This window comes from Cucumis sativus, chromosome 1, assembly GCF_000004075.3.
Source record: "Cucumis sativus cultivar 9930 chromosome 1, Cucumber_9930_V3, whole genome shotgun sequence".
NCBI classification, from domain to species: domain Eukaryota; kingdom Viridiplantae; phylum Streptophyta; class Magnoliopsida; order Cucurbitales; family Cucurbitaceae; genus Cucumis; species Cucumis sativus.
This window is the reverse complement of record NC_026655.2, coordinates 18,776,317-18,793,413: the sequence shown is the minus strand read 5'-3', so window position 1 is coordinate 18,793,413 and position 17,097 is coordinate 18,776,317. Positions and strand designations below refer to the sequence as shown.

The 17,097-nt window shown below is 29.3% G+C and overlaps 1 protein-coding gene across 1 annotated transcript; it reads right to left on the bottom strand.

Moving 5' to 3' along the window:
• Window positions 1-10,643: 10,643 nt before the first annotated feature.
• On the bottom strand, window positions 10,644-16,831 carry HA3 (plasma membrane ATPase 4). Its single transcript, NM_001305750.1, is given in 16 exon segments — window positions 10,644-10,981; window positions 11,076-11,260; window positions 11,372-11,554; window positions 11,822-11,995; window positions 12,073-12,233; window positions 12,318-12,399; window positions 12,515-12,547; window positions 12,643-12,881; window positions 12,965-13,129; window positions 13,402-13,546; window positions 13,632-13,736; window positions 13,840-13,962; window positions 14,051-14,812; window positions 14,963-15,199; window positions 15,283-15,402; window positions 16,625-16,831. Coding segments are annotated over 16 exon segments (2,862 nt in total). The 5' UTR covers window positions 16,676-16,831; the 3' UTR covers window positions 10,644-10,884.
• Window positions 16,832-17,097: the final 266 nt, after the last annotated feature.

Here is a 17,097-nt window from a genome sequence, read left to right as displayed (position 1 = left end):
ATATTACAAGTTTTAATTCGGTCTACGCACATCTCTATGCATCATCTTTACAGGAAAACAAATCTATCCAAAAGAAAAGTTTGTCACATGACAACATGTAGTTAGATACTTTAAATGTAGGTTACGCACAAAGATTATTAATAAAGAATCACACAAATATTTATGTGTTTTACTAATAGTACTATGTTAGTTACATTTTACAATTAGTAGGATAAAATATTAGATTGTAGATTTAAATGTGTCAAGTCCTCTAAATTCTAAAGTTAGAATTGTAATTAACATAAATAATATAAATACATATGAACTCAAGTTAATGAGATTCGTACTTCATCATTCGAAAAATCAGATAACACAATCAAGACATTCCAACGAATATTATTCTCACGTAGGAAAGCTTTCATGATTTGGATTGAATCACTGTACACAAAAGACTTTGACCTAACATCCCTTTAGCTGTAAATTCTTAGTACCCTTTTGATTATTCAATTCTTTACTTCCTTCACATCTCAAAGTTTAATTTCTCTTTCACTCTACTATTTAAATTGTACCATATTCTTCTCTCTTGAAAAATATCTACACAATTTGAGGTGGGGGAAGAGAGAGAATAAAATTAAATAAAAAAATTTGAAAAAAAAAAAGAAAACAAAACTTTTGAACATTTCTCTCTGTCTAATAATAATATATTTAAAAGGCTATATTTAAAAAGCTATGATAATTTTTGTAATTATATTTTGAAAACAATTCTCACATGTCCTTGAGGAGTTTAAGTTGAGAGTTATGATTACACTTTTGAGGGATATTTCTCTCACACACTCTCTTTTCTCTCCCTCATAAAGAATAAGAAAACAAAAAAGATAGTGTTATGTGATGTTATATTAATTGTGGAAAAAATTATTTTTACTATTATTATTATGATCTATAATTATTTTGGTGCCAATAAATGTAAGCAAAAATAGGTGTCAAAACTAAGCAATATATTTCATGATATGATATTATTAGGTATAAGAGATTTGGGATTGGGAAAAAGGGAAGAAGCTTCCTCTTACATCACTTTCCTACAAAAGCTATACTTATAAAAATATCCCTAACCCTAACAATCCTTAGCTTCTTCCCAAATCACACCCACATGCCTCACTCTATATCTTTATTTATTATTAATTTACAAAACATATATGAATTTGGTTTTTTTTTAAAAAAAAAATTATTTAATTTCTTTCCATTTTTATATTTTGCTTAATAAATGGCAAAATATATAAAGTGATCAAGATAATGTTGGATTGTTGTTGTCATTATTATTTTTGGGTTGGAAACTCAAAAGAGAAATAATCTTATTTATTGGTTTTTTTTTTTTTTTACTTTTTCTTTTGTGAGTATATTTTTCTTGGAATGGGACCCACACTAAGAATATTTAGAATTGAATTGCTAAAGTTAATTTATATATATGATATGATATTTTGCTTAGAAAGTTTTGATGAGGTAGTGGGAATTTTTAATGGAAAATTACCAATATAGTTTGATAGATTCTATTTCTTAAAAGGAAAGAAGGGGAGGAAGATGACAATGGTATTAAAGAGAGGGAAAAAAAAAAAAAAGAAAGGAAACAAGAAGGGAAAAATTGATGGGATTGGAGAAATATCTATATGAAAGTTTATTCTTAAATACAAATTGGATAGTCCCTATCAAGAAGTGTTATATAAATATTCTCTCTTTTTTCAAAACACATTAAGTTGTTATTCAGTATCTCATTTGTCTTATTATCGATTTAATTATTATTGTTATTGTAGAGGACTAAAAATTCGATTCCAAGATCCAGTTGTTTTTCTCTGGCCGTCCTATGTCTTAATTGATAAGTCACACTCACGTTGGCATGAAATATTCTTAAATACATATATTTAAGTTCGATATCGTAACTTCTAATTTCATGACCTTCCTTGTAATGCTCCTATAAAAGTTGTATGATTACTGTTCGTTGTTATTATTTATTTTGAGAAAAAGAGAATTGGACTGGATTAACAGAGAGACGAAGACACAAAAAAATAAAAAATCAATCAAATACAAAAGTAAAACTCATAACTTTGAAAAAAAGATATATCCGAAAGAAAAGAATCCTATTGGATGTCCTCGTAAAATTAGCCTAAGTCAGAAATATCGACCGAATAACTTAAATAATCAGCCGGGGAGGATGGGAAATAATAATATTATAATGAATTAAGGTTGTGTTAATAAAAAATATTATAATGAATTAATGAAGGTCTTATCCCAAATCATAATTTTATAATGTGCCTTGTGACATGCATGGCATGGTGGTTGGCTATGCATAGGTTGTCCATGTGAGCTATGCACATGCCCATATTTTCTCATTGACCCTTCAAAAAGAGAGAGAGAGAGAGATAATCAAAGTTTTAGATTCACAAATGATAAACTATATAATAATGTATTTTAATGGCAATTTAATTAAGATAATTATGAGGGAAGTGGTGGCTTTTCCACAAATAAATGATATAATTACATCATAACATTGACGTTATGCATTTGTAACAAATATACAATTTTTTAACGTTATTTTATATAAATTTGAATAATAATTGTCTATTTTGAAATTTGTGTGTATAGTACTTAACTTATAATAATGTGTGTTCTTTAATTAGCTACCAAAAGTGTCCATTGATGATGCAATTCGTCAATTGGTTAAAAGAGAAATGTATTTTTATTAATTATTTTTTCAATATTCATCATCAACCTAACTTAAATCATTGGTTAAATTATAATTATTACTATACTTATATTACTGATTTTATCCAACCTTTTCTCTTAATTATTTGTTTTATATGAAAAGTATTTTACTTCATCTTACCCCTACCTCTAATCAAAAGTTGTCAAGTAACAAATTTTTTTAACATTTGTTTTTTCTTTTTTGATATAACAATTTAGTTTATGTTATTTTGTTGTAGTGTATCTTGTCTAAGATAATACGTATATGTTGGGGTTTAGGCAAATCTTTACAATAGTAGATGATCTAGGAGACATACGACGACAAGATTTTTGTTTGAGGTTTCAATATAACTTTCACCGAAGCCATGTTGCAAACATATATGATAGCTGTAATTTTGCTTCGAGTTTGATTCAAAGGTCCTTCTATGTGCATGTGCAACTTCAAACTTAGAGAAGAAAAAGATTCTCCCAGAAAAATAAGGAGTAGTTGGGTTGGAGAAATGAATAATTCAACAATCCAAAGTTGATACATATGAAAGTGAAATAATATGAAGTGGGTCCTTGGAGAATCTCAATAGAGTATGTTGACAAAACATATATATGAGTGATGTATATATGAATGAATTCATCCCATATTGAATTGTATATTGGAATAAATTAGAATTGAAATCGGTTGATACATCCAATATATTTTTTTGAAATACAAATTTTCTATCATATATTCTCAAATGTAATGTACTATATACACATGTAAAGCACTTTAAGTGATGTGAAAGGTAACTTAGCCTTATCCCTTTGATTTATACCAAAATTGAAAAAAAAAATCCAATTGAGTGGCATACAATACTTCTCCATTAATACTATATATAGTATTTCAATTTTTTCTTCTTCTAAAGGTTAAAAACGTTGGTAATTTTATCCATACACTTAAAAAAGTATTTTGGTTATTGTCGTTAACATTTGTAGTTTAAATTCGGATTGAATTGCACTCACACAATGACAAATATATAAATATCTTTCATTAATTAATTGAATAAAAATACCTCACTAATTAATTAACATTGACATTCATTGATTACACTTGAATGTTAATGAATTAATATAATTTTGAATGAATGATATCTCTAATAACATCTAAACTATGTTGAAAGTTATAATTTGTATATATATGATTTAGTCATAAGATTTATGGAAGAACTAAATAATAATAAAGAAGTGAATTAAATTAAAGATAGGTGGCAATAGATGGATGGAAGTTAGAGTGGGACATTAATGAGAAGACTAATATGGAGGTGCCACTTGTTGAAATGGGGATGGAGAAAACAAAAATGTATTTAAAAATAAAATCTACTTTTCATCCACTTCAAATCATATATATGCCTACTAATGTCACATTTCATATCCTACCAAGCCACCACTTATCTATTTCATTCAAGAAAAGAAAAAACAACAATTACCATTTCTATACCTCATCATCATTTTCTAAATTCTACCTTATAATATAGTAATTGGTATTCAATGATGTTAAAAGATTATTTAAAATTATGTATGATATGATTTAATTGAATTGAAGAGGACAAAAAAATTAGGGTGGAATTGAAAGGACTAAAAATGTAAGAAAGAAAATAAGAGATTGAAGAGTAAATGAGAAAATGTTAGAAGAGGAAGAGGAAGATTGGGAATTAAAAAGAAATAGAGGATTGAATGAATAAATAAAAAAGGGGAAAGGTGGAGGAGGAAAGAGGAAAAATGAGTATCTGAAGGGGTAGGGGTGGGAGAGGGAGAAGGGACATAGATGAGAGAATGTGTTTGAGATTGAATGAGAAAATCTTAGGAAAGAAAGACAAAAAGTGGTGGGGAAAAAGAAGAGATAGAAAAAGAAGACAAAACAATAATAAATAATAAATAATAAACAATAAATAATATATGTGGAAATTAAGAATGATTTAATTTATACATTTCCAAAAAAGAAAAAAGAAAAAAGAAAAAGGGAAGTAAAGGCAATAGAAGTGGTGAGGTGTGGTGTTGGGGATAGTGGATTGGATTAGAAAGAAGCACGCTTTGTAGGCTAAGTAAGGCACATCCCTTAACCTCTATGGGTCCCATTCCTTCCCTTCTCTATTTCTCTCTCTCCAATTATCATTCCTTTTTTTTTTTTTTCTTTTCCCTCTCTTTTTCTTTTTGCCTTCATCCTTATCTCCCTAAGATTCCCTATACCTAATTTCTTTTTTTAATTATAATTTTTCCACACACACATATATATAACCTAACTAGGAAGTGGGGAATTTCACATTTCTTTCAACCTTTTTGATGCAACATTCTGCCATCTCAGATTAACAAATTTAGTCGCTATATCTTGATTTTGTTCTATAGCTTTAGGACTAGCGAGTTCTTTAAAATTTTAAGGGAGTGTTTAGTGATAGATTCAAATTTTGGACTTTAGTTTTAAGATATGTTTGAATGTGTTATGTATTTTATATTTATAAATCATAAATTTAGCCTTATTTTTGTTAGTTAAATTATAATAATTTTGAGTTTATATATAGTTCTTATGATTTAATATCCTTTATAAATGAGATTGATAGAACGACACAATGAGTTTATCATTTTAAAACCACAAGGACCAAATTTGTAACTTAATTTAAAATTTTACATTATTATCCTTTTCTATTATGATATGATTTATAATATATATTATATTTTAAAATATGATTTACTAAATACAATAAATCTATATTACATAAAACAAATTTATACACATTATCTATCTATTATTCTTTTAAAATGTAAATTTTTGAAAAGACGTAGCTATTACAAATTCAAACAAAGTACACAAATACACAAATGAAATAAATACAAATACTCAAGTCCAAACTTATAATTTATCTTTCTATTTAAAATTTTCCACAACTATGTAGAATTTGTTTTTTTCTTCCTTCTCTTTAATGGTGGCAAAATGCTATATTTAGGAAGGCTTGGAAGGAAGGTTATTTGAATTGCAAATGACTAAACAAGTAGAACAAGTAAGACAAAAATTGTTTGATAGATTATCAATTATAATGGGTTAGGAATAACTTTATTTATATATATATATATATATATATATATATATATATATATATATATATATATATATATCCAATATTTCTTTTATTGGATTATTTAACTTTAAAATTATTGTGATGTAGGATGAGATTGCGGCTATTAATTTCATCTATGTTCACATTTAAATATAAAGCTTAAAAAAACTTTAATTAAGCTAGATAAAGTGAAAGTTAATTGCAAAATTAGTAAACTTGCCTATAGCTTTAATTAATTAAACTAAAAGAATTATTATTGGTTATAATGATCAATACTTAGAATAAAAAGATCCATTATTGGTAATATTGAATTTGATAAAAATAATTAAACTATGTTGACCTCTATAAAATCTCAATTTAATATTGTTAGGTTTACAACTAAGAAGAACAAAATAAAAAGAATAATTAAAGTGAGATATAATAAAGTTTTGTTATATAGTTATTATACATATATTTTTTTTTTCTCTAAAGGAATATTCAAATTAAATTACTAATTAATCTAATTTAATACATTAGCCTCTCACCTAAAGATGGAATAATCATATTATATTATCTTTCATGGACATTAATAGTAAAACTATATTGGTTCCATTTTAATAAAGTTTAGCATTAGATCAGATAGAGACCACATTATTTTCATCTTTTAAAATATATTTATTAAAAGAACACAAAGCTCTTCTAAAAGATTATATCTTTATAAACATTTGGACAAAAAATTATTATTGGAATGCTTAAGTCATAAAAGGTTTTTCTTCTTCTTATTATTATTTTATTTTTTTTGCATTCATGTATTAGGAAACCAATGAGAAGCATACTAAGTGCTACCTTTTCCTAAAGATTAAGTAAAGAAATTAACCATTAAAATTGTTATGTTATATAATGATGCTTTCTTCTTCTTCTTTTTAGGTTTAAGATGTGACCCAAAATCTCTAGCAAATATATACTTTGAGTTATTAGATCCACACCATCTTTTAAATTCTTTTATATAATTTGAAGATAAATTAATTAAGCCAAATATCTCTAAATAGATTTTAACTTTTAAAAAGTTTCCAATCTATTATATTTCATCTTTAAACTTGTTCAAAAACAATACTTTTGAAGCTTTCTTTTTCTTTTCTCTTTTGTGAAAATAAAATGATACAATGAATAATGTATAGAAATTGGAAGACATGTATGACATCCAACGTTGTTTATGTAAATTGACACGACAACTTTTGTATATGATTTTGTAAATTATTTTAACAATGACGTCATTGTAAATAAAGTAACTTGTAATAATAATAAATATAAGTTTTCTTTTATATACTACATGTATGTACTTCTAATTTTTACATCTTATATTAATTTTCATACTTTATATATTTGGATGTATACGTTTCAAAATTTATATAAAATTAATTGAAAATTTAAAAATTTTAGAATAGAATCAAAAACTACCTTTAAAGTTGATGTTATGTATATCTTTGTCTATGTGTTATCAAATTCTAGTGGTTTATAAATCTTCAAATTCTAATATATTGTGTTGATTAGAAATTGATCAAATGAATCGTAAAAAGTGATTCAATTCAAAAATAGACATCTTTGTCGTATATTAACAAAACATATTTTTTTAAATCAAAACTAGTTCTAAAAAATAAAAGCATTTTTCTAATATAGAATAGTGGAATAAAGGGTTGTATATATTGTCAACTATGATTGATTATAGCACCAAAGAGATACCAAATACAATGATTTAATATAGAAGGAAAGCATGTCTAATAATAAATATTTTTTAAAACCTTAGCAAAGAAGTAGAGGGGACCATATACAAAACATGTCATGTGATTTTTTTTGGTCAATCAAATATTTTTCTTAGACATTCAATGCAAAAGTTTAATTATTACACAATTTGCAATCCTTTCAAATACAAGACATTGAATTGACTACTTGTGAATTGGAGAGAACAATACCCATTTATATTCAAGCATAAATAAATATGACTAAATTTTATTTTATATATATACACAATAGATCACAGTACGTAAACTTAGATATATATTACTTTAAATTCAAATTTGGAAGTAGGGTTAAGCAATGAATGGATTTATTTTTTGAAAGTTAGGTTTGTATTAAATGGGGATGGTTGAATGAGGGATGTTAGAGGAACGTGTCAATCACCCATCCAAGGAAGTGGGAGATTGGGGGAAATGATTCTTTTCTTATCAAAGGTTTTTGTGTGTTTATCCATTAAATTTGAATGAGATCCAATTGTCCACTTTGTGTTTCTTTGATATGACTCTTGTTTTTCTTGTGTGTTTTGGGTCATGTGCTTCTTCATTCATTCATTCATTTATTCTTCACCCTTCACTTCACTATTAGGTGGTGATTGAACTACTTCAAGCTCAAACAAAAAATTGTTTCTTTCTCAATATCAATTGTTGTTTTTACTCTGTCAATACTCATACTAATAATACTGTTTTATTCACGAATATATAATGATAGATAGATATATATTCACTTAACCATTGATATTTTTATCCTCGTTTAAAACTTACTTTTGTTTGAGGTTGAAATCACATTAATTTGTTTGTTTCTAATAAATTTTAAATTTAGTAAGTAATTTGTGAATAATTAATTAAATAGGGATAATGTGAAAGTGAGTTTGGGACAGAGAATATATTTCCATCGATTGTCCTATGAGGATATTATTTTTATCATTCTCTCTTCTCATTCCTTTATTTCAGGAACTATATAATATTTATAATTGTTTTCTTTTATTTATATATAATTATCAAATAGTTAGAATAACTTGGCCAACATAATATTTATATATGACGTAGTATTGAAAGCCTAACTTAATAATTTTATTAAAAGTTAAGAAGATTTATATGTTATATGTTTATCTCATATAAAAATTAAAAATTGGGACAATTCTTTTTTTGCACCTTTATATCTATTTCAAAAAAGAAAAGAAGAAAAATGAAAGCACCAAGATTTTCTCTTCTTGTACTCAAATCTATTATATTCATCAATAAACCATGAAAATAAAATGTGGAACCAACAAAAAAGAAAGAAAGAAAAAAAATAGGTCATTTAAATTAGGGTATAGTGTAGCCAAATAATTGAAAATACAAAAGACAAATTTCATAGAGTACAATACCAGGTTCAAATTTTATTTGGCACAATTGTAAGAATACTTGGAAAAGGAAAAATCTACGAATTTTCTTTTTCTTTCTTTTGTATTTTTTTTTAGATCAATGAAATATGAAAGATGTTGATACCCCCATCAAACAAAAAATAGTTGGCATATTAGTAAGAAACGATGGTATAGTGAAGTCGGATTATACCAAATATAAACTCCAATTTTAAAAGTAAGGCGCATGGAAAAGGAAAATGTTTAGCGTAGTGATGAGAGAGGAAAGTTGAAAGAAGAAATAAGCAAAAATGTTATTTTATTTAAATTAAAGTTGTTAAAAAGAAAGAAAGAAAAAAAAAAAAGAAATGATGGATCAATTTTGGTTCCTCGTTCATTGCATCAGATTCGAGGTATGACTTCCCAATCAATCAGGACAAATCCTTTTTAAATTAAAAAACAGAAAGCATGGGGGGGAGATGGGTCCATTGGAATCTCTCTCTCTCTAATATTTCTTTCTTTTTTCAGTTGGGACCAAACCCCCTATCACTTCTGGATCCAATTCCCTCTTTCTCTTTCTCTTTCTCTTTCTCTCTCTTCCTCCATTTTCTTCTCCTCTCTCCTCTCTCCTTCACCCTCTCCCCCTTTTCTGTATTTCTATTTCTTACTTAAATAATTCCCTCAATTATTTCCCTTTTTTCTTTCTTGTAGCTTCATGAGATGACATGTTAAGGGGGTAATGGTTATAGGGATTGGAATTAATTTATTTGTTTATTTTTTGTATAGAAAAAGAAATGGTATGATCCTTAGAAGTTGGTGATTGAATCTGTGGAACATGGGAAGACAAAGGTTATGGTTGGTCATTATCAGGTTATAAGAGGAGACACAAAATCTCAACTTGATACTATTTCCCCTCAACCCAAAGATCTCTATTTGGTTCATTGCAAAACCTTTTTCTTTTTTCTTTTTTCTTTTGGGTAATATTAATCAAAATATTGTTTTTTTAGTGTTTGTGTGTTGGGATCTGAAAATAAAGTAGAAAAAGGTTGTAGCCAATGTGCTTTGTCTCTAAAATCATTCCTTAAGTTTAATATATATATATATATATATATGTATATATGTATATCTTATTGTTGTTCAATATTGGAATCATCATGAATTATTTGGATTATTCTTTCCTTTTCAGAAGTTGAGCTCATGGGATTCTGAATTATGATTTAACCTTAATTATACATATGTTTAACAATATCATGTAAGTTGAAATCCAATTATCGTTAAAACCAAGAAAGTACAAACAATCTGTTAGCTATATTTGATTGCATGATATAGAGAAGGAGCCAAATTTCATATTAAAGAAAAAGTATAAGATAATGTAGATTCATGTGTGTAAGTAGAGTTAGAGAGTTTATATATATATTACATCTCACCAAATTGTAAAGGATGTCAAAATTAGATTTTAGAATTATTGTCCTCGAATCTCTACTATAGAGTGTGTTGTCCTCGATCCACTTACTTATTGATCATTTGAACTAACAAATAACAATTTTAATATATTTTAACACAACGGCCAGTCAATTAAACTATGGTTGGAGTGTTATTATACAAACTAGAGATCAAATATCATTGCATTATTCCCATTCACTTGTATTAGATATTGATTTCATATTTCCATTCCATTAACAAAACAGTTGAGAGACAAAGTGAGAAGCAAAAGCAAAAAGCAAAAAACATGGGGGAAAAAAGGAAAGGTCAACCCAAACATGACCTCTGCATTATTATGATAACAAATCTACATAAGTGGGAGAGAAAAAAAAGGAAAAGGAAAAGGAAAAAGCAAAGAACAGATGAGGAGAATAACATTGGTGCTCTCCTTAGTTTCTTTAGATTGGTTCTTCTAACATAACCTTCTTCCTTTTCTTAGCCTTAGCTTTTATCTCATTTTCCTTCATCTCTTTCTGCAACAACTTTTTGTAGCAGTTTTTACACTGTGTAATGTTGTTGGATTGTATCAATATCCAACCCTTTCAATTTTACTACTGATTCAACATGACCCTTCAAAGTGTTGAGCTCCCTAAGCCTGTATTAATAAACATACAAGAAAATGTTGTAAATCAGTGAAGTAAATTAGGTAAATTCATAAGGTTGATAATGAGTTAGCTCTTGTATATTACCTAGCTATCTCTGCTCGTCTCTTGGCCTGCTCCGCGATTTCGGAAAGCTCTCTGTAGCTATTCTTTTCAAGGAAGAGACTAGCTCTTTCTGGTGCTGGTTGGAGGCCATGTAAGGTTCTTTGAGTAGCAGCCCATTGAGCTTCTCTTTCCTCCCTTCCATAGTCTTTCTTGGTCGTAAAGGCGGTCTGGTTTTGAAAAGAGAAAACATAGTTGCAATTGAATCTAGTTTAAAAAATGCTAACGAGAGTTGATACTAGTAGAACATGTTGAGGTATAAATGTGGATAAATTATATACCTTGTTTTCCAGTAAGTTAAGCCAAGCTTTGCCGCTTAAGATATAGCGAATTGCAAACTTGATAAAGTCTAATGGAATGTAGAAAATAACACTGTAGATCCAAACTACACCAGCCCATCCCCATCCTGCTCCTTTTATCTTTGCAAATTCCCAGTTTGCATATACTGCTATGAGTGTTGCAACCTGAAACCCAAACAATTACTTAACGGTGTTATGAAACAATCAAAGAAAAGAAGTAGATTACCAGTAGAAAAATCGGCACAAAAACCTATGTGGTTAACGATAATGTGTTAAGTACATCTACGAGCAAACAAAGAGAGGGATATATAGATAATACAATAAGATCACCGTTTATGGTCCTTTGAAGCATCAAATAATAAATTTAAGACATTTTAACAAAAAGAATGAATGGTTCCTTTGCATATTATCTTAACATTATTCTTTCCTTACCAGTTGTGCAATAACAAAAGCACCCATCAGTAGCAACCCCGGTCGTTCAAAGTAGGACCAACTACGCGATCGAGTAACAAATATCAAAGCTTGGCTGACAATGCTCACTTGAAGATAAAGAGCAGCCATCATTTCTTTAGGACTGTCCTTAATAGGTCTCACATTAAATTTCTCCTGCATTGTGCCATCATTTGATAAATAATAAGATATAATAGTGGGGTGAGGGAGGAAATTTGTTTAAAAAATCTTACTGGGAAGAAATCTGTCTCCCTCATTATCCAGAAGAATATGACAGTCATCAATGCCAAGTAACCACCAAGCATGATGCCTGTTGCAAATATCTCTTTCAGTTTCCAACTATCAGGTAATGGAGATGGCTTCACTCTATCCTTTGAAATGGTCATGATTGTACCTGTATAAGAAACCATTTTTGAGATTAGTTATGTAAAGGGATTGATAAAAATATTAAATTTTCATTGAAGAACAGGATACTAACCATCATTTAGAATGGCAATGATCAAAACCATAAATGGGGAGAAGTCAAATTTCCATATGAGGGCAATAAGCAAGAAACCAAACTGTTTATCAACAACGAAAAGCAAAAATTCTTCAAGTAAGAGATTCATGATACATATTGGATAAAAATCTATGCTTCTTGTTTGTATGAACATAAATATGTTTGTTTACACATACCACGATACGTATTGTGATCGAAACTGCATAAATCTGCAAAAGAAGAAGAAAAAAAGAGTGAATTGGTTAGATGTAATCATATAATTAGAAAATTAAACTAGTGTGTATGTTTGTCTTTTAAGACTCACTGTGTAGTTCTTCATTCTCTGAAAGATAGCTCTACTCGTAAGGACAGCACTGATGATAACACTCAAGCCTGGCTCTGTGAGAACAATATCAGAAGCACCTCTAGCAGCATCAGTAGCATCAGCAACTGCAATTCCAATGTCAGCCTTTTTTAGTGCAGGAGCATCATTCACACCGTCTCCGGTCATTCCACAAATATGTTTCCTCTCTTGCAACTTCCTTACAATCTCGTATTTGTGTTCTGAACATTCAACAATGGAAATTTTAGACTACGTACATGGCTACATAAATGAAACTTTCACATCAGTTCAATTCATTTCTCACCTGGAAAAACTCCAGCAAAGCCATCTGCCTTTTCAATTAACTCTTCAATAGGAATGCCTGCTATGCTTTCATCCTTGTGTTGGCCAAGTAATGATGCAGACGGATACATGTTTGTCCCCATTCCAAGTCTTCTACCAGTTTCTTTGGCAATAGCAAGTTGATCACCTGCATATCATTAGAAACCATATGTTAAGGAACATAGTAAGCAATGTGAAAATCAATAGTAATTTGATGAGACGAGTAACAGTGTTGCAACATATCCCTGAAACCTAATTTTTTCGTTTATGTGTTATTTATGATTTTAGGCTAGAGATTTAAAGAGATGTCATATATAGACACCTTAATCTTATTGATGCATTTGTAATATGAATTATATGATATTTCTCTCTAATAATAATTTGCTCTCTCTATGCGTGAACGTGGCTAAGTTGAATTACCGGTAATCATCTTGACATTCACTCCCAGATTGAGAGCTCTTTTGATGGTTTCTCCACTGTCATGCCTTGGAGGATCAAACAGAGGCAATAAGCCAACAAACTGCCATGGACTTCCAGGACTTTCTTTTCTTTTCTCAGGCACTTCCTGGATGAAGAGATTTAACATAGCAATGATTAGAAGTTTTTTTCCAAATTAAGTTAAACTCAGATTCATTTGACATGATTATCACCTGTCTCCCAACAGCCAGCGAGCGAAGACCGCGTTCTGCAAATTTATCAATTACAGCATGAGCCTTCTTCTTGACATCCTCTTTGCAGTTGCAAAGTGTTAAGATCTATATACAAAAATTGATCATAGGAAAACATCCTAGTTAGAAAACATTTGACTTAAATTCAATGATCTTTAATGAAACAAACTAGTAGAAACATTAAGAATACCTGCTCGGGAGCTCCTTTGCTTGCTCGATGCCAATTACCATCAGAATCAATGTAAGTTAATGCAGTTCTCTTATCCACAGGATTGAATGGGAAGAAATGCACTTCTCTTATGCCTGCTCGTGCCTACATTGTCACGAACACACAATGAATACTAAGAATATATATCACCATACGAATGTAACCAATAATAATCAGGAAGAAAGAAAGCTACCTCCTTAGGATCAGCAAGCATTCCTACAATAGCAGCATCAATTGCATCTTGATTTTCGGTTCGAGAAGCCCTTGCAGCCAGCAAAATAACATGTTGTTTATCCACACCCTTAGCAAAAACCTCGACCAAATTTACATCAACACTAAGCTTGTTTAGAGTCAATGTTCCTGTTTTATCACTGCAAAGGACATCCATACCAGCCATTTCTTCAATGGCAGTCATACGCTTCGTGATGGCGCCTTGTTGAGATAGTTTGTGAGATCCAATAGCCATTGTCACAGATAATACAGTAGGCATAGCAATTGGTATGCCACCGATCAAGAGAACGAGAAGATTGTCGATTCCGTCACGGTATTTACGATGTTGAATTGGGTACATGACAATGATTTCAATAAGCATTCCCAAAGCAATAGAACAAATACAAAAATTCCCAATTGCTGTAAGCACTTTCTGGAAATGCCCAACTTGGTGAGTGCTATCTACAAGATGTGCTGCTTTTCCAAAGAAAGTATGCACACCAGTGGCAATTACAACAGCTTCAATTTCCCCTTGTTTGCAAGTTGAACCAGAGAAGATTTCATCCCCTGGATTTTTAGTAACAGGAAGTGACTCTCCAGTCAATGCAGATTGATCAACCTTTAAAGGATCGCCCTCGAGAAGACGAGCATCCGCCGGGATAATATCTCCCAATTTTACACTAACGATATCTCCTGGAACCAAAATTGCAGCCTCCTGCTCACTCCATTTACCATCCCTCAGTACCTGCAAATTCACACCACAAAGTTTATAAACTTCAAGTGCCAAAACATAAACAAACTTTTATATACAGTGCACTTCTCTGAATTTTAGAGCTCAAAATCATAAATAAGCGTAAAGAACGTAAATATAACACATTCAAGACATTCTTATAACCTTGGTTTTAGGGGCAAGGCCAGCCATGAGAGCAGCAGCAGCATTGCCAGCATTATTTTCCTCAATGAAACTGATTGTGGAGTTGATCACTAATAAACAAATAATACCAACAAAGTCTTCCCAATCTGGAGGCTTTCCACCACCATTTGCTAAAGCAATAGCCATAATAGCTGCAGCTTCCATAACCCATGACAAAGGATTCCACATGAACCCCAAAAACTTTAGTATTTTGCTTTCCTGTTCACAAAAATGAAGAAAATTATTCATTAAACATTTAATTTTTGAAAACTAATAATTAACTTTTTAATTGGAAAATATACCTTTTTCTCTTCTAATTTGTTGGGACCAAATAATTGGAGTCTGTTTTCTCCTTCTTGAGTTGTGAGACCTTCTGGGCCACATTTCAATTGTTCAAACACTTCTGCAATTGGTATTTTCTCCTGTATTTACATTTTAATTCATTTTTTTTTAATAAGACAATAAAAATAACTATTAGTTAAACTAAATTTGAATATTTGAAAAATTAACTTCAAGGTATGGATATTCAAATAATATTTTAACTTAATAACATGAGGTGTCAAAGGGCAAAAGAGGAAAACCAAATTAGTCCATTCATGATTGTATTAAATTTAATTTATCATAATCCTCTTTGTTCTTCTTTCTCTAAACCTATCCAATTTGAATTTCTTTAGATAATTTTTACACAATAGTAGTGGTTGATTTATGCTCTATGTGTGTGGAAAAAAAAATTCTCCTTAATTAATTAATTATTAATCACTTTTTTGTAATCTAAATTTTAAAAAGGTATTATCAAATAAATATTACAAAGTAAATCAAAATTTTTATAAATATTTTCAATTTTTCAATTTTAAATTAATTTATTAGGACAAACTTATATGTAAATGTTAAGCCCTAACTCAAGCCTTTGCAAAATGATAACAAGAAGAAGAAAAAAACATATATCTAGTAATTATAATATTTCACTTTAATCCAAATATGGGAAGAATTTCACTCCTCACATATTGATCATCTATAAAATAGCATGTACTAGTATAATATTATTTTAATTAGAGACTTTGAGCATGACAATCATCCAAAAACTGAGTCAACCAACCAACACAAACCGAAACCAAAGACAATCGATCGGAGATAAGGAGCAGTTCAATCAGTGTTGGTTCGAGAAAAAAGATCCAAACCGACAACGATTTTAAAAAATTTCAAAGACTTAAACCGACTTATCGACTGACCAACAACTGATTTGCACTCCTTCGTGTGATCAAATTAGTTTGTGATGGTTTGCTCCTAGTTCAATTGCTATACAGGATGAACTATTCGTGAGATTAGAATTGTATCAATTATCAAACTAGAGAGATGTTACCCAGTTATAAAAAATAAATTTTAACTTTTGAAATTATAGTGATTTTCTTCCTATAAACAAACTTTGTAATTTAACCATCACACTTTGGTACTGCTAGCTGCATGCATGCATGCAAACCCAAGATATAAGGTTGCTTCTATTCCAATTTTTCAATAAATTCACAATGAATTAGATAATTAATTTAAGAGAAAAGAACAATATAAATTATTGAAATCAATCCTGTTTCAAACAATTAATTCGAGGATATAAAGAAGGAAAATTAGAGATAAAGAAGGTTAATTTACCAGGTCAACAGTTTCGTTCTTGATCTCCTCCAGACTCAATTTTCCAGCCATTTTTCTTCACTAATTGCTTGATTAACAAACAAATTTAACTTAACTATATATTTAGTTAATTAGATACTAGAAATCAATGGCACAACCTTTTCTCACTACAAATTAAGAGAAAGAAAAGTATAGAGAAGAAGAGCCATTGAATTGAATTTAAGTTGCAATTTTTCTCACTTACTCTTCATCTCCTTTTATACCACTGTTTTATTATCATCATTATCATCGTTATCATCATTATTTTAATTTTCAGTCTAACAATTGAATTTTTCAATGGCAATTTGCATACCAATATATTTTTAAAAATAATTAATTGGTAAGACTTTTCAATTAATGATCATGCATAATGCCAAAATAGAAAATGCAATGACCCCTTTGAGGAACTATATAATACAGAAAAGTCAAAGTTTTTGAGTTAAGATGATCAGTTA